General features: G+C 39.5%; 1 protein-coding gene across 4 annotated transcripts in view; it reads left to right on the top strand.

Annotated features, from left to right (window-relative positions):
- tead4 (TEA domain transcription factor 4) overlaps nt 1-23,860 on the top strand; it is a 37,952-nt gene that overhangs the window by 4,955 nt on the left and 9,137 nt on the right. The window contains exons 1-9 of one of the 4 annotated variants that reach the window (XM_066724397.1): nt 4,648-4,753; nt 14,663-14,727; nt 15,614-15,783; nt 16,276-16,338; nt 18,186-18,320; nt 18,665-18,708; nt 18,958-19,019; nt 19,793-19,923; nt 22,228-22,401. In XM_066724397.1, the coding sequence (XP_066580494.1) occupies nt 18,219-18,320; nt 18,665-18,708; nt 18,958-19,019; nt 19,793-19,923; nt 22,228-22,401 (513 nt within the window). In that variant the 5' untranslated portion in view covers nt 4,648-4,753; nt 14,663-14,727; nt 15,614-15,783; nt 16,276-16,338; nt 18,186-18,218. Of the gene's footprint in view, nt 1-4,518; nt 4,759-14,662; nt 14,728-15,613; nt 15,784-16,275; nt 16,339-18,185; nt 18,321-18,664; nt 18,709-18,957; nt 19,020-19,792; nt 19,924-22,227; nt 22,402-23,860 lie in introns of those variants that run through there. The other 3 variants (XM_066724398.1, XM_066724394.1, XM_066724395.1) reach the window with 3 other exon arrangements.

Here is a 23,860-nt window from a genome sequence, read left to right as displayed (position 1 = left end):
TCCATGTGCTTCTCTTTAATCCCATGTGGACTCTTCACTGTTGTTTGCCAAGTGTTTGGTATCGCATGAAAGCTGAGACTCTCAGCTTTCTAATGTTGTGAAGCATTCCCTGATGTGAACAATTTGTTTATTATACCCCCCGCAAGGGATGCTTGGTCTGAGTAGGAATACAAAATCTCAGAAAATATTGACAATATTGACATATTCTGGAACCAGACAGTCTACTGATCAAAACAAGATGTTTTGGTAGAAGCAACACACACCCATAGAGAGCTCAAAATGTTTACAGTGTACTAATACACAACAATTATACATCATTGGATCTGAACTCCTCTGTGTTTGATAGAACATCAAATAATATATACTGGATTAATCATTAGGTTGTTCTGGACAAACAAGCCTATTTGCAAAGAAATCCGATCGAAACTGAGTGATCTGTGACTGTCTGAATGAGACACCCCCCCCACCCAGAGCAGACTACACGTTTACTCCCCGGGCTCTGAATGATGGCGGCGACATGGAAACTGTAAATCGGATGTGTTTGAGAATGAAACGCGCTGTTAGCCAAGAGAATAAGCTTTCAAACGATGTGCGCATTGTAGGAATACAGTGTAACTTCTATGCACAGGAGCTGTGCGTAACACTGCCACATGATGCTTAACAGGGTATAGCAACACAGTATACAACTCTGAAATTTACATTATTTTTCAGTTCTTGGTAACCTTTACCGCTTACCTTTGTACCATTTCAGATTATTCACTGGACTTAAATGTCAATAAAAACTGGAAAAATGTGGGTGTTGTAAAACTTTTGACCGGTAGTATATATACACTCACCTAAAGGATTATTAGGAACACCATACTAATACTGTGTTTGACCCCCTTTCGCCTTCAGAACTGCCTTAATTCTACGTGGCATTGATTCAACAAGGTGCTGAAAGCATTCTTTAGAAATGTTGGCCCATATTGATAGGATAGCATCTTGCAGTTGATGGAGATTTGTGGGATGCACATCCAGGGCACGAAGCTCCCGTTCCACCACATCCCAAAGATGCTCTATTGGGTTGAGATCTGGTGACTGTGGGGGCCAGTTTAGTACAGTGAACTCATTGTCATGTTCAAGAAACCAATTTGAAATGATTCGACCTTTGTGACATGGTGCATTATCCTGCTGGAAGTAGCCATCAGAGGATGGGTACATGGTGGTCATAAAGGGATGGACATGGTCAGAAACAATGCTCAGGTAGGCCGTGGCATTTAAACGATGCCCAATTGGCACTAAGGGGCCTAAAGTGTGCCAAGAAAACATCCCCCACACCATTACACCACCACCACCAGCCTGCACAGTGGTAACAAGGCATGATGGATCCATGTTCTCATTCTGTTTACACCAAACTCTGACTCTACCATCTGAATGTCTCAACAGAAATCGAGACTCATCAGACCAGGCAACATTTTTCCAGTCTTCAACTGTCCAATTTTGGTGAGCTTGTGCAAATTGTAGCCTCTTTTTCCTATTTGTAGTGGAGATGAGTGGTACCCGGTGGGGTCTTCTGCTGTTGTAGCCCATCCACCTCAAGGTTGTACGTGTTGTGGCTTCACAAATGCTTTGCTGCATACCTCGGTTGTAACGAGTGCTTATTTCAGTCAAAGTTGCTCTTCTATGAGCTTGAATCAGTCAGCCCATTCTCCTCTGACCTCTAGCATCAACAAGGCATTTTCGCCCACAGGACTGCCGCATACTGGATGTTTTTCCCTTTTCACACCATTCTTTGTAAACCCTAGAAATGGTTGTGCGTGAAAATCCCAGTAACTGAGCAGATTGTGAAATACTCAGACCGGCCCGTCTGGCACCAACAACCATGCCACGCTCAAAATTGCTTAAATCACCTTTCTTTCCCATTCAGACATTCAGTTTGGAGTTCAGGAGATTGTCTTGACCAGGACCACACCCCTAAATGCATTGAAGCAACTGCCATGTGATTGGTTGGTTAGATAATTGCATTAATGAGAAATTGAACAGGTGTTCCTAATAATCCTTTAGGTGAGTGTATATATATATATATATATATGTCCAATACCCCAAATATTAAGTGAATTTCAGTTTGCAGGCTTTACTAAGCTTTTTGACTGCTATTAGTGGAGTCCCTTGGAATCAGTAAGCCAGACCAGAACTCTCCTAATCGATGCCCCTAAATGCTGTAACCCTGAAGGCCGTGTTGCAGGGATGTCTGGGCAGAGCACAGGTCCATGTAGACTGGAACAGCTGCAGAGATTTTGTGTGTATGGGGGGGCATTGTCGAGCTGGTTATTGACAGGAGATCCAGCTGTCCTAACCACAGCACCAGCTGGAAGATTAGGGAGCCCAACTATCAGAACTGAGTATAGAATGGTTTCAATTAAGGGCCTAGGCCAATTAACCCAACTAAGAATGACCTGGCCAGTATGGTTGAAGTCATGATTCAGAATTTGGTCACTGAGAATAATTACACTGAAAGACAGATTCCTGAGGGCCATTGCCGAACACTTTGTCACTTAAAACTATTGGGTCGGTTTTTGTTTTTGATGCATTTATGTGCTTTTAAACTTCAAATCTGTAGATCCTACATGGTCATTTATATTATTCTAGAATTGAATATTTAGTAATTGTGGAATTCATCGTTGTTTGGCAATTCCAGTGGTTCTGCAATGCGCCAATTTAAGGGAAGAAAGTAAAAATTCTGAGAATAAAACAAACAACTTTTAAATTTGACAGCAAAGACGTTGAATTTCTCCAGCTGTAAAGTTTACCGCCTCCATGATAATTGAAAGACATTCAAGTAAAATTGAAACTCTTCCCTTAGATGGACAGTTTTTAAAAGTTCATACATTCAGTGAGAAATATTTGACTCTATATGGTACTGATACAGTGAACCCCTAAAATTTGTAATCGTTTTAATCCAAAATCTTACAGTTTGCAGTTTTTCAGATTAAAACAATGTATGGGGCTTTTTGCAACCATTTAGTGGAGGAAAATAAGATGTGAGTATGTAATTGTAACTCCATTAGTAAATCCCTTAACAACTTTGGAAAATCAGGCCCAACATTACAAAAAAAATGTAATCGAATTTGCATTTTATCACCCGCAGAATATGCCAAATGACATAGTAACTTTTAAGTTAACAGTAGTATGTTTGCTTAACCCTCCCTCATCCCCAACTGCATCTGAATGGCTTCTCTGTGTCTCTGTTAAATGAACAAATTGACAACTGAATTTGAGTTAGTGCTCCACTGTCTGTCCAGATTTATGGGAAGTGCTGAATTGAGTGAGCTCAAAGGAAAAGGCTGATTACCAATTGTTGCTCACACAGAGCGGTGACGCACAGAACCAGTGGTCTGACTCACTGCCCTGGCTGCACCGCCCCTTCCCTCCTGAGAGCACCATTAACCCCTTCACCTCCTCTACTCCAAAAGAGTGAGCATGAGAAGAAACATTAGCTCCTTACTTAATTAAACTGATGCCTTTGTACAAGGGGACTCACATTGGACATATTACACATATGATGTGGTGTAGTAAAAAATATTAAATACCACGCAACATTAAAAAAAGGTTTCTATATCCATGAATATTAAGCATGAAGTGAAAGAAACACGCTTGTATTCTGATTCTCCCCAATGCGCAGTGTAGCACTTTACTGGGGATTATGGGTAATGTGGATTTGTCCAGGTGTACTGCAGTAAATACTATATTATAGGTTCTGATGTTCTTCATTTTTGTAAGTGTATCTTCAAAAAGATGTAGATCTAGACTTTTATAAAACCCCTGCTGTTTAGTGTGTGAGAAATCCACCAGGATGGTCTTCTCTTGTTGGATTAGCCTTTAATAATAACAAGTCTACCATATGGCTCTGTTGTTATGATGGTTTTTCCAGGTCACTAAACTCGCTATGGTTGCTTCATTACCCTGCACGGAATAATGGCAGATATATCATATTTGATTTCAGAAACTTTGTATTACTACTGTTATTAACACGTTAGTGGTGAGCAACCTAAATTAATCAGGGGGCCGCATGTCCAGCTGTCAAATAACTGCCTGGGCCTCAAGACCCCTTTTACCACAATTACAAAACACAAATGCTACATTTTAATTTAAAATACATATCAACAAAGTATTAAGGGCTTAAAACATTGATACAAAATAAAAAGCAATTACTACTTTCTTACTTAATTATTAGTTTTGGTGGGAGGAGGTTGTGGGCAATAAGGGTTGCCCATGGGTTGTCCACCACTGCGTTAGTTAGTTAGTTAGTTAGTTAGTTAGTTAGTGGCAGCTTCTGTCTGAAATGGCATATCCAATGTAATATGCAAGTTCTCCTATCCACATCAGTAATATCTGATAGGTGGCAGAAACAGTGAACAGTTAAGGTGTAATGCATTCATTACATGTTAATTTCCTTCAGTTTAAGGGCAACTTTAAAATTTAGGTAGGTAAAAATGTATGCTCTATACCTGTACTTAAATATCTGTGTGGTCTTCCTAGGAACACCGGCCTGACCCCCCTTTCCCCATCCCAGCGGCACCACGTCGGCAGAGTGGGTCCCAGCCCCCTCCCCCGGGGGGACCAGCGAAGAGCTGAATGAGCCACTGGACAAGCCCCTGGAGAATGACGCTGAGGGAGTGTGGAGCCCCGACATCGAGCAGAGCTTCCAAGAGGCCCTGGCTATCTACCCCCCCTGCGGTCGCCGCAAGATCATCCTCTCCGACGAGGGCAAGATGTACGGTACGCTAGTCCCCTCCACACACTCACACAAAAGACCTGAAGGGCATTTTACAATATGCCACATGGATCGTAGCAGACTAATTGAGACCACTGGCAGAATGAACACCTCCAGAAATCTGGCCAATACTGTGACAGCCTGTCTTGGTTGTTCCTTTCCAGTCCCATGATCCTTCACTATTTTAGTCAAAGGGTCTGGTCCTGGAGACATGATGGGACTTCTAGTTTGTATTGCCACCCAACTCTCAGTTACTTGTTTGCAGCACTTATTGGATTATTTTAACATTGTCTTCTGCCATTGATTGGAGGAAGGGTGGGTGAAGACTGGGTCTCTCCAAAAACAGCTACAGGGTTTTGCTAAGAAGGTGCTGATCACCTCCCCTGATCTAACATTCAGGATTTTTATAGTCGGCTATTCCATGACTCCATTTTGTATGAGACCCTTCCAAATATAAATGAAGCCACCCAGTCAATATATGTATGTCTAAGAATGTTGTATAACTGGTGGACCCCAAGTCGTTCCACTGGTCAAAGCCTCAGATTAGAGCACAGGCTGGGGCCTCGAATCCAGACAGCACTGTTTCCAGTCAGTGATATTTCATGGTCAGCTATGACCATGACCCCTCAAGGGGTGGTTACTTCATAGAAGGGTTGCTGGGCTTTAGTGGTCTTGCAGTTGGACAGGATTTCCTGCTCTTTGCATCATGGACTTGTCGTTTAAAATGGATGACCTGCCAATCCCAATCTAAGAGGACACATGTATGTATTTTTCATCTCTTCTAGTGTCTAGCAGGGGTCATTGGGGTCATAAATGGGAGCCAAGTTGATATTTTACTCTGTGTAGCAGGTGTGTCTCAGCTGGTGGTTCAGGGTGCAACTGTACAATGTTAATTATATAGTCACTGTAGGCCACAGAATGCTTTGATGCATTCATCATAATCCAGAGATAGGCTACTATTGGACTGCTGTCTGAATTAAATGTATAAGATGTTATGAGGTTCTCCAGTAAGCTGTAGTTCAGCAATGGCAGATGGACGTGTTTCACAGGCAGAAGTCTAATTGATTGTGTATAATTGACACAATATATTTTACTCATAGAATCCTGATAATGATAAATTCTTGCTTGCCAAATGCATTTTTACTCCTTGATATCATTAAAACCATTAGCCTCAGCAGTTTAGGATAAAGTATAACACAACACACCCAGAGAAAACAATACATTGCCTAGGCATCAAATTACTTTCACATTGTCATTTTCAATCTGAGATTAAACACTCCCCACCGATTGAGAAATATAAAGTGAATCGTAACCCGTATATTGTAGCGCAAGGCCAATGTGAGTGGTGGGTCACCCTGGGGCCGCCCCGGAGTTACTCAACCCAGGATTAGATGGTGTCGTTTTTTCACACGTTGAACTGTATATTAATACATTCATTCAATAGATGGCACAGCAGGCTACTAAATACACAGCAATATGTATAATTGCTGAGGCCTTGTTCCATTTTTTTTCATTTTTTAATAATAATTAAAACAAAAACATGAAGAAATAAGAGGGCAACATAACATCAACATAAAAGGTTTCTTCCATTTTGCTCAAAATGAAAGCCAGACAGACAGATACAGCATGTTCTGGTGGTCATAACCTCCTTGGTGTTTCCCATTGTCCACGGAGACAGGAGACATCAAGGCCAACCCTGACCCAGCCCTTTAATAATTTCTAAAACCTTATAAAGCCCGCAGTAATGGTGGCATTGAAGTGTCGGGCAGGTGTGAGATTCTGCAGTGGGACAGCCCCCCCAGGGTTATGGCAGGGTGAGCCCGGGTGGAGAGTGTGCCGGCTCGCACGGAATGGTATGCGGTTCGATCGGAGTTCAAGGCAGATCCGAGTGTAACTCGAAACCAGAATAGACATTTACCCTTTGAGTGTTTGGGGGGAGAGAAACAAATAAACACCAAGGTACTTGTCATGTCTTGCACTGTATCTGCGACTCGGTTTGCACCTGTCCCTGTTGTGTGTCTTCTCAGCCCCCCGTTCCCTGCTATTTCTGTGATTTATCAGCCCACCTCCACCCCCCACCCGCCTTCCATCCCTAATAGTTCAGTCTGCCCTCTGTCTGACAGTCAATCTCTTTGTCTGTCTGTCAGTCTGCATTTTTCGCCTTTCACCTTGGCTGCCACTGTTCCCAAGTACACCATGAATCCTTCAGCCCAGTCTGGATTTATGGCATGTGAAACGATGCTTCTACAAATGAGGAGGCTGGTACATATATCACAAACATTTTCCACAGCACAGTTTCTAGTTTAGTGAGAAATCCTGGACTCGGCTGGCCTTTTGGGATTCACTATTCCAGATCTGGGATGTTCTGTGTGGACAGGAAATACTTTTCATACAGTTCCCCCAAACCATTGTGTAACATCCCCAGCTTTGTGTCATGCTTTAGTGTAGGAAGATGTACAGGCCATTAACAATAAAGGCCTCACCAAAGGCTTGCTGCCCTAACTCATGGCACATGGTTCAATCAGTTACCAGTGGTGGGGGGTTTGTGCCATTGCTATTGGTAATATCATAATTGTCATACGCTGGTTTCAAAGTGATTTTCCTGATTTATACAATTTCATGACTTCATTTGTGTTTGTAAAGGTGCAGAAAGAAACATGGTACATTTTATTAAACCCCTTTGTTTAGTTTTGATGTTCAACAAGCCAGCTTCGGAAATCTGAATTGTGATGCAGACTTCATTGAGCTTTTGTTGTACATTGAGGCTTTTGAGTCACTTCCTGGTTTGCATTTTGAGACACTTACAGTATTTTCAGAACGCTGCAATTTAATTTAATCCTAACATTTCTGTCTGATTCCTCAAGATGTATCTGTGTTGTTTTATTGCATATTTGAGATACACATGTAGATTTGTTCTTCAGACGGTACTGAATCCAAACATATAATGCCTAAATATGTATATCTATTTATTTAGGACTTAATGTAAACATCCACTATATATTCTTTAATTATGCCTTATCATACACTCCTAAGGGAGGACAAAACAAACAAATAACATCTCTAATTTTAGTTTTTGGTTGAATGTTTTGAACCCTGAAGTAGACTCAAGTGCACCTTGTTTTTTGTGTTAAACCTGATAGGGAAGACATGAAAGAATGAAACAAAGAATGTTCTCAGTTCACATATTATAGCAGGAGCAAGAAATACAAAAATACACAACTCCTGACTGGAGCAGCTCACCGATTCACATATTAGGACCCGTCTCGCCAGCGCTCTCCCAATTTGTCTGCCCCTGTTCAGATTTTATTCACTAGATGTGCTTTTGATGGTCAGGATTATCTCACCTCATTCTAATTGTTATTATCTTACATGTGTGAAGAATGCAAGGAAATAGTGCTAGTACTGCAGCCGACTCAGACAACACTTGAGTGTGGGGTGAGAAAGGCAACCTGTCCTTTCCTGCAACATTAATGGTTTTAGAAATCTGAAAATCAGGGCAACAAACAGACTGTCACGGTTTTTGACCAGCAGGTCAGGCTAGAACCGCGGTCTGTCACACGTTACCACCTCTGTTTGAGCTGTTTCAGCTGGAGGCCTGATTATCCCCCCGTACGTCTGCCAGTGGTTGTTTTTCACCGAGGTAGTTGCCAGGCAATCTGTAAAGATAATGAAATTAAAATAAGAGACTGAAAGGAAAAGCCAGTCACAGATAGCTGGCTGCTAATAGCACAGGGGAGCGAAATAGCTGGATGTTTAAAATGGGCTTGTCAATAGCTGCTTTGCTGGTATCTGAGGGGAAATCACAGTGAGCCAACAGATTCCTTTTCACTAAATGTGACCTTTGTTTTCTTCCCTGAGCGATAGGAGCATGTGTTATAGGAGCGTATGGACAGCAGATGTGCATCTGTGTGGCTTTGAGTATTAATACAGATCAGCTTTAGGTGTTGTTACTCATAACAATGTTTTATTATTATTATTTTTGAGGCCATAGATTGTAAATGGTATACTTTTATTTTCTAAGAATTTAATTTTGTTTATTTATTTATTTAGTTTTTTTTTAATCTAATGTACATTTAATGTCTTCTCTTGTTTCCTTGATGCAACAACTTGGCTAATTGTATCTGGGAAGGGTCACAAAATAAATATTAATATAGATATCAAAACAACTAATGTACAATTCAGGCTTTCACACATAAGTCTTAAGGATTTCTTTGAAGAGATGTTTTATTTATGTTTATATAAATTCTTCCTCAAACCTTTTCTTTGCCTTTATTGAACATTTAACAAGCAGACTGCTTTGCATCCTGTTTTCTGAAATTAATCTTACTCACTGAATCTCGATTTGCACTGTTCGTGTTTCTGTTTCTTGTTCTGTTTTCATATTTTGCAGTAGTTATATATAGGCCTTACACTCACCCTTTCACAGTTTCAAACCCCAGTCAGGGAAGACTGGAAATAACCCTTGCTGTTCTTGCAATCATTCTCCTCCCAAAACTGTTAATTGGAAACGTTAACAAAATCTATGCAGATAATTACACCTAATTATAACACAGAGATTGAAATGACAATGTGTTCATTAAGCAATTTGTTAAGAATTATGCTTTGTTCATACTGTGATCTTTTTTTGCACATGTGAAGAAGCTTAAAGGTAAGTAATTGTTTTTGTACTGTGAAAAAATTCCAACACTAGTTGTAGTGTAGTGGATGACCCCTTGTGCTAATTTATGTGCGAGCCATCCAGATTACTTGCACTATCTAATTTAAATAAATAAATCAGTAAACCCTTCCATATTATAACAAGCTCCCTTAACATTTAGGTCTTGTTCCCCCAGAGTACTTTGCTGTCTGGGTCTGCATGCTGGACAAACTCAAGCTATTCGATATTGCTGTGTTTGTGTCTCCTCTGTTTCATGCTCTGTGTTGTTTTGCACAAATACTTTCCGCCAATACTAAGGCCCCGCTTTTTACCTTGTCACATTTTACTTTGCCACACTATAGTAGTTAGTGCAGGAAGGTTTTATTAAGTCACTAATTTCAAAATATTAATAATTTATTCCCGCTGATACGCATTCTATGTATTGCGGAGGCTACCATTGCAATCACAGTCACTTGTGAAGGATTCCTCTCTCCCGCAGACCAACTACACTTAAAAAAAAGATGCAGAAGAGTGCCAGTGAGTTAATGTATGTCTGCCGGTGTTGGTGGTGGTGTTGGTGGGGGCAGAGGGGTTTGTCCCCCCCCTTGTGTTTAGCTGTCCCTTGTGAACGCAGCAGATGCAAAGTACAGTCAGCGGGCAGGAATGTGTGGAATGCGTTGGGGAGGACAGCAGCGGTGGTGCAAAGGCCCAGAGCGGACTGCGGAGAGGGGCGAGATTTATTACAGCCCGAGTGCAGAGTGCTACCTTCGCGTGACACCGTCTGAGCTAACCAGCACAGCCCCTGCGAGTGACTCTCTGACCTTTCACTGACCCAGACCAGGGGTATAAGGATTATGTGTGGGGGGAGTTATTGCTCCAAATGACCTGTCCTGCCTCTCTCCTAGGCCTCAGCTGTACATTATTATTAAGTTATAAAGCAGATGCCTTTATCCATATTGACATACATGGTCTTACAAATGGTATCTTACAGTGTTCTCCGTATAAACACCATTACAAGGAAAATACATAACTCAAAAAAAAAATCTACACATTACAGTGAATACAAATACTGTATAAGGGAAGATCAGACATGTATATAATCACAACCATGCACACAAGAGTTAATCAAGACCAGTTTATTTGTGCAGTCACAATAATGCATGAATACATTAAGATACTGTATACTTCAGTTTGTGCTGCTTAGGTTTGCTGTTCAATGGAACCCAACTGAAATCTGCTTAATTTGGTCAACAGCTTGAATGAGGATAATTTGTGTATCTCTGTGTTTTAAAATAACTGACCCAAGGAAACAGAAATATCCAGTACTGACTCCATCTGCCAACGTGGTGCCCTTCAGCCCTTCATTACATACAAACTTTCAGGCTTTGAAAAGCAGCTTCAGATTCTTTTTTTACAGTCAGCCTGCTGAATCGGGCGAACATGCAGTTTATCTGGAGAATCTCAAAATCAAGAATATCACAGTTCAATGTTATTATTTGTTTGTTCAGAAGAATTGCGTTCCACTACAAAACTAAAAATGTAAAAAAAAAGCAAAGGGCAGAAGAATTTCACGGAAGGGATGCGATTTAAATGATTGCAAAAGAGGGATGACTGGAGTCAGGGCAAAACATCAAGGAGACAAGAAGATGTCAAGAATTACAATGTGGGAATGTTTATTAACACTAGGCACAATGGGCATGCAACTTTCTTTATACAATGTACTATAAGACAAATGGATTGAGATATTGTATGGCAATTTGAACAGTATCAGTCAACTTTATATATACGTCCCTGATTCCTTCTCAGCCAATGGAAATTGTGGGTTTACACCATTTCCAGCACATTCTACAATCTACATTCTAGATTCTAGAATTGTACAATCTATGGGACCCATTCTGCTGTAACTAGCATTAAATAAGAGTCTGAACTTGAGCACAAAATTTAAATTAGAAATATGTTTGTTTACTTTAGTAGTATTTTAAAATTAACATTTAATCTTGAATAATATATTTCAGTAATTCGTCCAAAAACCTTCTAAGACTTTTTTTTTCCATGTGACCCAAATAGTAATAAACTTTAAAAAGTGTAGAAATCATGAAGAGCATTTCAGAGTGACCCATCTTTACCAGACTGTGCAGTGCAGGGTTGGTTTCTGTGTAGTTTTCAACAATCAATCCAAAACGAGCACATGCAGCATAGGGACTGAGCAGGATAGGGGCTGAAGTGAGGAGTCCTGAAATTGCTATTTAATGGCTCCCCTTGTGGCTAGGTTTGCACTAGCAGGACTGAGCCATTACTGATGAGGATGGTTCCTCCAATTGGCACTGTACTTCAGCTTGGTAACGTATGGCTCTTGTAGGTAGTTTTGGTGCCGAAGGGACACTAGTCTTAGTTTTGGGATTAATTTATTGTCAAATAACAAAGACAGAAAAGTCTCACAATATCTACTGTACAATAATGTTTTCAAATGTTTTGAAACCCAAGCTATTCTCCTATGTTGTTGGTGTTCCCACAATCACACACAAACTGTACCTCAACATAAAGACACAAAAGCAGGATGCATGGTTCAGCATTAAACAATTTATTTGTGCAAATCTTTGTAAATAATGTAAGTCACATTTTTCTTGTTTATCTGTGCTTACCCACTTTCTAGAATTCTAGCTACATTAGTAGGTACCATTCATGCCCAACTCCTCTGTGACAGTTATCATATATTGTCTCTATATTGAACAGCAGCGATATTTTTCTTGAAGTGTGGAGCCCAGAACTGTCCACAGTATCCAGATGAGGTCTAACTAGCGCATTGTACACTCTGGACATCACTGCCCTTGTTCTCAATTCTACACTTTTCACAATATACCCTAACATTTTGTTGGCCTTTTTTATTGCTTCCCCACGTTGTTTGGATGGAGAAAGTGAGGAGTCCACATAGACTCCTAGGTCTTTCTCATGCGTTACTTCATCCAGTTCTATTCCTCCAATAGTGTAATTATATTGGACATTTATGTTACCTGAATGTAATACCTTGCACTTGTCCACATTGAGTTTCATCTGCCAGGTGTTGGCCCACTACTGAATATTATCTAAGTCCCTTTGAATAACCTGTGCTGCCGAGATTGTATCTGCTGAGCCACCTATTTTAGTATCATCTGCACATTTGACAAGTTTGCTAACTATCCCAGAGTCCAAATCATTAATATAGATTAGAAACAGCACAGGCCCTAATACTGATCCCTGTGGAACTCCACTAACAACCACACTCCAGTTAGAAGCAACTCCTCTAATCGACACCCTCTGCTTCATATACATCAACCAGTTCATATTATAGAGTGTGCATGATGAGAAAGAGATACACACGCTCATTTTTTTCTCTTTTCACGAGTGCAAAAATCAGATACTTCATTGGATCTGGTGCAAAGGCCTTAAAAGTGAGAAGTTCAGCAATTTCAGTGTTACAGGATTTGTGAGATTCTCAGTGATTGACTGAGTAAGCAGGTTGAACTGGGTTTTATAGTTCAAAACAGAAAATGCACTTTGTGTCTCTGGCAGGAGATGTCAGTAGAACTAAGTAGTGTTGGACATTGGGGGTGGGAGGGACTCTTTTGGCTTCTAATGATTTACGTAATGAAAACTATACTTGATTGACTTGTGTGTCACTATCTGAAGCCGCAATAAGAATGGTGTGTGCAATATGGTCAGTTTCTGTTGGAGGTCGCGTTGACCTCTGGTGAGTTAACACTACCCCTCCAAAACACAGTGCTGTGGAGGCCCAGGCTGTGTTTAAGAGGTGTCAGAGGTTTGTGTCTCGCCCGCCCATATCCCCTCCTCCTACCCCCACCCCCACTCTCGCATGACCATGGGACAGGCCTCATGACCGTTACACTGAGCCTCCTGCCTGTAACTTGAGGCCTGATGGAGGAACAAGCTGAAGATTTACTGCTGCAGTTAGAGGCATATTCTATAAACATTGACACACAAACAGCTGCCATGGCCCTTTCAGCGCCCAACTCCGTCACCACCCCCGCCTGCTGCACAGCGTCTCTCCTTTGAGGAGAGCGGAGCCCCCAGGGGGATCGCATGGCAGAGAGCTCGCCATTCACCTGCTCTGCCAATGTGACCCATCTGTCATCGGCATCCTTGCCCCCTGAACAGACACACATCGCTCTGAGAAAATCACGCTCAGCAGCCCCTCTCAGACGTACCCTTTCAAGGATTTCGAATAATTGTAATTCCCCTTCATTTTCTCCTATTCTACTACTAAACATTATGGTTAAAACACTATTTTAGTTTATCTTTTAATGCTTTGATGTTCTTTATTTATCTGTGCCTAGCTGTGTTTTCCAGTTATGAAAATTAGACTCCCCCTTTCACAGCATCTCCTTGCTCTTGAAGTTTGACTTTATTCATGTTTGAATTTAGTTTTAATTGTGTAACTGTGTATTTGTGTGAGCTTACAAACAGGAAAAAGCTGCACCTGGTTTTGGGTGATTTACAAGAATCTGCAGACATTTATTTTTGATTTTTATGTATTTCTGTATTTCTGCTTGTTTAGTGTGTATAACCACAGTTCTATAGTGCTTGTTTATGCAGGGAATGAGAAGGACATAAATTAGTCCAATCATCTTTTGAAGATTTTATGAAATAATAATTCAGATTTTGAATGTCATGTACACATGTTTTTTCCAGAATGTTTTAACAATGTTTTAAAAATGTTAGGTTGCTTCATTGAAAAAGAAAAGCAGTCACTGTTTTTTAATTGAAAGAGAACTAATGTTTTTGTCACATAAACACCCTTCTGGGAAAATGTATTCTGATAGTGTGCACCTTAACTCACCTTAATTTCTGCTCAGGCTGTTGTTGTGTCTGCACATTAACCCTAAGTTTTAGAACTTTAACTGGCTTGTCATTTAAACAGAGACACAATTATATCATGACACATTTATAATACATTTCAATTTAGTTTACAATCATTTGAAATAATTTGCGTGTCTTTTTTTATATAATAACTTTATAAAGTCTCTATATGCATTATATATACATATATATATATATATATATATATATATATATATATATATATAGTACATAATGCATACTTGGGCTGGGATTAAATGAAAACTTTGACCCACCCGCTAATCGAAAACTACAGAACTGTACTCAGTTGCGGCTTCATTTTCAGTTAGATGCCACTTATGTAAGCAGTTATGTAAGCAGTGTTATCCTTTTTTTCCAAACTTCCACTATATAACCAAACAAAATGTTTTTACCTTCAGGACGCAATGAGCTGATAGCAAGATATATCAAGTTACGGACTGGAAAAACACGAACCAGAAAACAGGTAAGAAGAATCAAGAAGCTGTATTGTGAATACTGTACCAGGGCAACATTCTTATGATTATTACATTTCACATGTCTGGAGGACCTATACTGTAGGTCCCATCCACTTTTGGCTATCATTGAACTTTTCAGCAGATAAAGCCTACTATACAATAACAACAAAATGCCAATGATGTGCATGCATTGTGTTCCCGTTTTTAAATATTAAAGTAGCCAGTCATAAGAGAATTAGCTTTGTGAGATTCTTGAATCATTAATTTATTAGCAACCAAATTAACAAGAAGGTTTTAAAAGCCTGCTCTCATTTGTAGCCTTTCCTTAAATATTTATGCTGTTATTCAGCCATTGTCAAGAAAATACAGTAAATCAATCATAAAATTTGACTTACTGAGAAGGTGAGAATTAAAAAGCAGAGAAGGCCAACACGGGTATTTGCATGCCTGTATATGGTGTACTTTTTCGTAGTAATTTCTTGATATACAATTACATTTGGTATAATGCCAAAGTAGTTCTACTCCAGAATTGCACAAAGCAGCACATTAAGGGATCAGAGCAGGACATAAATTATATGGAAAAATTAATCAGGTTTTGGGGATGTTTAGGCAGAACATAGTATAATATACATTTTGAAATTAGCTGAATAAGTAGGGGAACAGAATTTCCAAAAACACGGCAAAGCATTTGATTAAAAGTCTTATAAAAAGATCAATAAAAATAGTACCAGCTAACAATGTAATTCACTTATCCAGAACCATCTCTAGCAGATCCCAAAAGGCAGTGCAGGCCCAAACTAGGCCCAGCCTATCCTTTTGTCTGACAGCTAACCTAGGTGGTATGGCTGCACTGGGTCTTACAGTCTTGGTCAAGCAGGTTTCTCTCTTTGTAAGGAAGCTGTGACTGCCAGGAAATCCTTCAGTTTGAAGCACTCAAAGTTACTTGCATTGAAGAATGGGGAAAATTTTCACAGGACAGATGCTGACAACTACTCCCAAGCTACAAAAGATGTTTGCACGCTGTAATAGAAGCCAAAGGAGGACACACTAAGTACTAACTTAGAGTATGTGACTATGTTTGTCGATGCATGATATCAGATCTAGCAATGTAGTTTTTCTAAAAAAAGTATTAGATTGTATTATTTTTATATTTCAGTGCTATGAACTTCATATAATTTAAAAATATGCACTAAAGTTGACTGATTTTGCATCATGTATCATTGACTTTAACATATAGATGAATCTGGATGAATTATGACCTAGACTAATGGGTCTCTTACATTGTGTGTTGCATGTATAGTGAACCATTAAGAAGCAGTGATAGAGCATTCTTAGATTAAAAACATGGAAGTGGTAATATTGACTTGCCAAAGTCATGGGGAGCCAGTTTCTACACAAAGGCTTATTTCTACTGCTTTGAGAACACAGAGCATTGATGCTGTGAAGAACACATTTCTCCACTTAGTTTCCAAAGCTGGACTTTACTAGTTTCCAGACCTATTTGTCTGCCATTTCTTCTCAGAACTTCAGAATAACCACACGTCTGCCTTATTCAGGTGTCCAGTCACATCCAGGTGCTGGCTAGACGGAAGGCCAGAGAAATCCAAGTGAAGCTAAAGGTAAGTGCTTTGATATGTAATTATTTCAAATAGACATCACAATGTAGACACTCTGATACTCTGCCCCAAGACATCAAGAGCATTAACAATGTGAGGCAAAGATGTTGTGGAGCTGTTTAAGTGACACTGTGAAGTTCTCTCCATGAGCAAACACTACCCCAAGTAATTATTTTGTCCACTACACCCTGACATTCAAATAGAGTTTTAATGTTTGATACAACAAAACACCTGAACACATGAACACATGAAAAGTAGAGGAGTCATTCCCTAAACCTGGTTTTGTAGGGCCATACTGTAGCAGGTTTTCCAGCTTTCTTTAGTGATTACCATTACTTTCACATCTGGTAGGAATGGTTTAATTGGTCCAATTAGGAACAATTTGTTGAATGAAAATCTGAAGCCACTGTGGCCCACTAAAACAAGGGTTAGGGACCCCTGATGTAAAATGCTGCTTTTTGTACCACTGGTCAATACCAATATTCTGGGTGATTGCTTTGCTATAGTAAATATTTTTACACAGGCCTATGTTTAGCCATTGGCTTGTGGCTGCTGTGCAATGTTCACAATCACAATTGACTATCAAAGCCAACAAGTAGCTCAGCTTGCTATAATCACTAGGTATTGAATTCTGTTAGTAGAGTTTGCTGTTGAAACAGATACATAGTTATTTGACATTTATACCCTTTTGTCAGTTAACATTTTTAAGAGTTCTAGATTCAATTCAAGTTTGCTGCCAGATATTCAGATTGCAAGTTTTTCAGTCAACTCTCCAGGGTCCCGTCAAGATCTGTAAAAATTTTTTAAGCCCCAATACTTTATTTTCTAAAGAGGGAGAAAAAACTACAGGACTGAACGTCTCCACCAGAAGGATTTGTACTTTATAAGGATCCTTGCTCGTATGAGCAATGCATATTTTCTCTTAATCACAGTTACCACTGTTACAATCCCTTTGCAGTGAAACATCTCACCTTGTCTAAACCCCATCTCCAGCATCATCATCATCACCTTTTCACAATTGGTGGGGGAACTCAATTGTCATGATCATTGTATGTGATGGTACCTTCCTTGGGACTAAGGACATCTATTCCAAGTCTAGGTAGTGGTGTCACAGTGTATTCAGTACACAGTGAGCCGTTACACTGAATTATTTTTCTTGTAAATATTAAAAACAGTATGGAAATGTTTTGCAGGCCTTAAACCCCTCTTGTGTTTTCAACATGCAATTCAGAAACAATGCAGTCATTTAAAAAACATTTGATCCTTATTGGTTTTGACAGGAGTGCATTCATACACCTACATTTGTTTTTGGAAACTGCATGCAAAGCTCTTTTGATGGGGTTACGTTGGTCTTAATTTAGGGGGCAATTTTTTGGTGGCTGGTTTCCAATCCTTTTTGAACAAATGACTGTCACCTCGGCACACAGCCATTGTCTCTCTACTGGCTGTGCCTCCAGAATAGATCTACTGTGTCCGCTGCCAGTAATTCTGAAATACATCTTTATTATTACCTGAAAAGATGCCAAATGCACTTGTCATATATTTCATAATACTGTAGCATTTTGGGTTCTGGGAACAACACAAGGCATTGTTCTAGAATTAAGGCAGTAAACAGTTTTTGTGCCCAAACTTTATTAAGCAACTAAAACAGTTATGCAGCAGGCAGTTAAAAGCAGGATATTACTCCAGCTGCACCCGTCTCTCCCTCATTCATACAATTGAGTCCTGGTTTTCACTTGGCTGCTATCAACCTCTTGCACACTGAATCATGTATTATGGGATGGGAGTCAGACAGGCACTGTAGACACATGTTCTGCTGTTGTAGTGACAGTAGTGCTTCTTCCACACAGGACCAGGCAGCCAAGGACAAGGCTCTCCAAAGCATGGCCACCATGTCCTCTGCCCAGATCATCTCCGCCACTGCCTTCCAGAACAAGATGGCGCTACAGGGCCTCTCCCGGCCAGCCTACCCTGCTGCCACTGGGGTGAGTCCTCCCGTGCCTTCCCTGGGCAGCTTCTTACGTCCACATACATCCCCATGTTTGAATGGGTTACGTGATAGATTGCCCCGGATAAGGGTGTCTGCTAAGAAATATAATAATATTTACTGTAAACTGTAAACCAAATTAATCAACCTATTGTTATAAATACAACCAGAACAGTTCTTGTTTACTTGCTCTGTCAACAAACACCCTTCCACTACTTTTGTCTCATTGGCAACAATTTCTTCTTTCGGCAATGACTCAGCGGTATTTGGTGTATATATAATTGAACATGTGTTAATGTCATGTAAAGCTTATGAGGGGAAAATCCTTTCTTTGCTCTTTAGTTTTGGCATGGAGCTCTACCAGGACAACAAGCTGCCCCTGAAGAGTAAGTGATAATATGTGTTTGTGCTTTGGCTTATTATTTGGTACCTCACATTTACATTGATACAGTGTGCTGCCCTGCTGTCGCAGTAAGGAAACAAGAAAGATTTGTAAACTGTAATTCAGTGTGGTTCAGTGGTCAGTAAGAGTACCATAGATAGTAAACTTGGTCACACATTCCCACTGTGCCTGTGTGTTTCCTCTCATCTGAAGTCTAGATTCAGCACTTTGACTCAATGTCTGCTTTTTCTAGTGTGAAGCCTTTCACACAACAGAGCTACACCATCCAAGCATCTGCCCTACCTCCAATAACAGGTAACACATCTTTAGCTACATGCGTGTTTGGAGACAGTTCCACCTGCCTGATTATGCCTTATTCTGTCCGAGTACAGTTCAGTACAATACAATACAATACAATACAATTATTATTATCATTTATTATTATTATAATGAAATTGATGCTGATGGTTATTAATACTGTCATTCTGCATGGTCTTTCACCATTGAGGTGAATGAATAGTGTAACACTAACCCGAACTGGAAGAAGATGTTTTGAATCACATGACCACAGTACATATTAGAAGCACTATAGGGAAAATGTAAATCATTTAGGGTAGGGATTAATCTGCAATATTAGTGTTTCCTTCAGAAAAATATATTAGTTTCTACCACCTGGATCGATGAAACATTCTCACAACCTCCTGAAGGCAGTGAAGAATATCTGACCCCAGCGAGTGCGTAGGTTTCATCTGGACGCCCTCCTGTTAGATTCTATTCCAGGATTTGATGATGACTGTAAATCAGACATGGAAAATACCGACCATATGCAAAAGTAACAGCAGTGGAATGTCTTTGAATTATTTTTGAATTAAAGCTAAAACAATATTTCCCAATTGAACACAACAATTTGTTATTGCTACAAAATATATTAGTAAACTGTCGTATGAATAATGCCAAATCTTTTATATACTTTAAATACCATTGAATGCAAGGGTTTTTCCTTGTTCTGCCCATTTCACTATGTGTGTGAATATGTCTTCAATAGGCATGCTGAGGGTGATTTTTATTGCTTTGGTTTGCGTTCACAGGGTATGACAGCACAGTAGGGATCCCCACTTCCCCCCCGGCCCCACCCTGGCAGGGCCGCAGTATAGGGAGCTCCAAACTGCGCATGCTGGAGTTCTCTGCCTTCCTGGAGCATCAGCAAGATCCCGAAACAGTAAGCTGGGCCATCCTGGGGTATCTGCAGCCTCACTGATTTACAACTCCCTGAAACATCAAATTGTACCAGAACACCAGTGATGGGTCTCTGTGAAGTGGTCAAACACAATAAAGTGAGCGCTAATTGTCCAAATTGGTCCAATAACAACACATTCGACAGTTGCGCAAAATTATTAGAAAGACTGTCATGAAATAAAACAAGACTTCCACCACTTCCCCCATATAAAGAATACTCTTTCCATTTTATTGTCCTCTTGCAGATCTTTCTTATTCCATCTTATTATGCAAATCAATCTTTATATATTCACATTTATTACGAGTTTTTTATAGAGAGAGAATTTTGTCACAAAACCCCCAGATCCCTACAATATATAAAATATTGGCATATAATGTACCTATTATATTAACACCACATTAACAAGTTTTTCATTCACACTTTGTACATCATTTACTTGTAAATGTATTTGTACAATTTGGTTATTTTAATATTTCAACATAGTGCATCACAAGTTGTTTGTAAGGGCTATATTTGTTCTAAGACTTAATTGGTACATTAATGTATATTTGTAATTAAATGCATTAAACACATCATCCTGTTGTTTAATACATTAATTGATTACCCAGTAGGCTAAGACTAATATATGCATAGGCGTAATTTACAGGGGGGACATGTTTCCACCCACCCCAAAACCCCCATTTTTTGAAATATTATTTTTGAAAGAAGGGGGGGATACAGTTTCACTGAATGAACCCCATGTTTGATTTAAAGTTCTGCCACTGAATATATGGGTTTGTGAAAGGGAATTGGGTTCATTAGTCAGTTAAAAATAATAAGTTTGATGTGAAGGACACACTTTGAAGTTGTGTGATGTTAATGAGATTTTTTTACAATCTGTATTGGTTATTACACAGATGTTTTTTCCCCACATTTCAACACCGTGCACACGGCGTTTGAATTAACTCACAAAAACTGTTGTCCTTTATTGAAATAACACATTTCTTCTTTGAGTGTAATCTAACACCTAAATCATCAATGTTTGTAATAAGCCGTTTGCACTTTATATTGTGTTGCTGGAAATAATAGAATGCTTTAGGCATACAGCCAATCAGGTTTTATTTTTGCTTGATTTTTCATATAGTGATTCTGACATATAGTGTGAATGCACACTAAATCTAACAAGTTTTATCAAGTACCTCCCTTCCCTGCTCCATTAACTGGCTATTAGTGCCTAAGAAAAGCAATAATGGGAATTGCTGTGCTGTTGGATTTTTTACTCTTTTATCTACTTGTTATTAGATCTACTAATCATAACATTAATATTCATAATATTACCAATTATATTATTATTAATTTGTATTATTACCATCTTCTTCATGGCAGCTTGAATAGTCCTCTTTATCCTAGACAGATGGGGTAGCGTTCTCTTTCATCATCTCTGTCCTGCGTAAAACTCCATGTAAACCTCTGTTCATTCTTTGAAGGATATCTTTTAGAGCACAAGATCTCTTCAGCACGTTATGTAATATATAAAAAAACCTTCACATAATTTTATTATTAATGAGATCATTTGCATTTGGAACACACAATTCTTTCTCTAAAATAAACGCACCTATAAACAGAGAAGGAGATCTGTAATGACCCCAAATACATAAGAAATGTGCTGTCACACTTTTCAGTTTCTTGCATGTAATTTGCCTCAGTGTACTAACAATTGCTAGAACCCCCTGGTCAGGGATGGTGCTCTCTCTCTCTCTCTCTCTCTCTCTCTCTCACCTACTTGCTCCCATTGAGATGCTGGCCTGTTTCTCTGACAACAGTGGCCCGTCACCACTTCTACCAATTGTGCCGAATTCTGTTTCTGTTACTGTTGTTACTGTTATTCCAAGTAATCAAATGCTACAGTAAGCCAATAACATTTTGTCTAAAAATGGCAGCATTGTCCCATCTATGCACACTGCACTGTCAACTGGCTTTGCTGTTCTCTGACTGTCTGCTTTCAAAATACATAGGAATTGCTCACTGACCTAACTGGAAATTCACACATTCACTCAAAGAACATTGTATACATCATAATAGTATTTGAACTGCATAGCAGACTCAAATCCCTTAAATGGTTTAATACGATTTAGTTTGATCTAAAATAGATTTCATTCCTCATATTTTGACAATAAAAGAAATTAATAACTAAGGATGTGAAGCTCTGTTCTCTGTAATGATGCCACTTGATAGTCAGTACTTCTGCTTTGCTTCATTGTCTTTCCCCAGAAACACTGCCCTATCTCTCTTGTCTTTGATTTCCAGTACAACAAACACCTGTTTGTTCACATTGGACAGTCCAACCCAATCTTCAGCGACCCCTACCTTGAAGCAGTCGACATACGGCAGATTTATGATAAGTTCCCGGAGAAGAAAGGTGGCCTGAAGGAGCTGTTTGAAAAGGGACCCGTCAACGCATTCTTCTTGGTCAAGTTTTGGGTGCGTTATTTTTTAACTTGTGGATCTTGTGAACTTCCCATTACTTCTTATTTGGGTTTTTAGGTGTCCTCTTCCGAAGGCCGTTCATTTTCATTTTTTTGTTGATGGGCTAATACAATTTTAACTGCCTCTCATTTTCATTCATGGATCAGACAATTGGAATATGAACTATGCTATGCTACTGTGAGACATAGTAAGAAGATCGGAATATTTATTTAACTTTATTAGTCCCGGAAGGGCAATTTGATTTAGAGCTGACAGATAAAACAATGTACTAAAAATAACAAACTAATGAAAGTGCAAAGAACAATAATACATACTGTAGAGACATCTGTATAAAGAGCATAGTGCAATATTAATAGCTAAAAAGGCTTAAACTAAATGTAGTTTAAATCTAAATTGTCACGAGTATTGCCTCTCTTATAGTCCTGTTGACCTGGCCAATAAAGCAAGTCTTGGGGAAGCCTAGAGCGATGACCCAAGCCACTGGCAATAAATAGAGATTTTCTTAACAGTACTCAAATAGACATTTATTTTTTATTTTTTTTATTTTTCAGCAACTGAAATTATCTAAACTAATCCACACGTTTCCAATATTAGTGGAAGTTTTAAGGTTAACGTCTTAAATTCAGGTGTCTTCCCTTAAAATATGTATTTCTGTTTTGCTTTTGTAAGTGGTACAGCTGATATGAGAGTGCAGTTTGTTTTTAATCCCTGAAAAAAACCCTGAGCGACGGGTTTAAGAAGATTCCAGTGTTTATTTATTCATTTTGAAACTTTTATACAGCTGGGACATTACAATTTATGTGATACAGTATATGTATCTTTCGTTGTGTTTATTTTTGTCCATACAATTATATATTTCACAGAGGATGAGTGTTTTATATAATTATTATAATTTCTTCCCCTCATGTGAGTGTATCAGAAGAAAAAAACTAAATAAAACCATCTGAATTCATTCCAAAGAGCGCGTTCCCAATTTCCAGAAAAGATGACGCCTTCGTGGTTTTCCATCGGATCGTCATGGCAACTCTAGAGTGCAGACCCACTTTAAAGACAGGTTTATTTAAGCCGTGAAGCGTGGTATCCCAAGGTCTGTGAGGCTCACATTCCCTCGCACGACAATGTGTGGAGCACGATGTGTGTATTATGAGCCACAGAGGAGAATGGCAGGGCTGCTCTTTGAGAGGGAAATCGGAGCCCAGACACCTGTCCTGCTGCTCTCGGACTGAACTCTTCCGACACGCACACTTATTTATAGAGCCCGGGCCCTGAACAAGCACAGCGAGGGGGAACAGGGACACGGTCTGGACAAAGGGCCAGCCTACATATATAGAGGATCTGTCTGGACGCTTGTGCTGCGTCTGAACAGCATGCCTAATCTAGCCATGAAGGAGTATGCGCTCCAAATAAGCAAGGGGGGCCGTGATATCGAAAAGGTATTTCTCACTTCCGGATG

The sequence above is a fragment of the Amia ocellicauda genome, chromosome 15 (genome assembly GCF_036373705.1).
Source record: "Amia ocellicauda isolate fAmiCal2 chromosome 15, fAmiCal2.hap1, whole genome shotgun sequence".
Lineage (NCBI taxonomy): Eukaryota > Metazoa > Chordata > Actinopteri > Amiiformes > Amiidae > Amia > Amia ocellicauda.
This window is presented reverse-complemented; position numbering and strand designations above follow the sequence as displayed.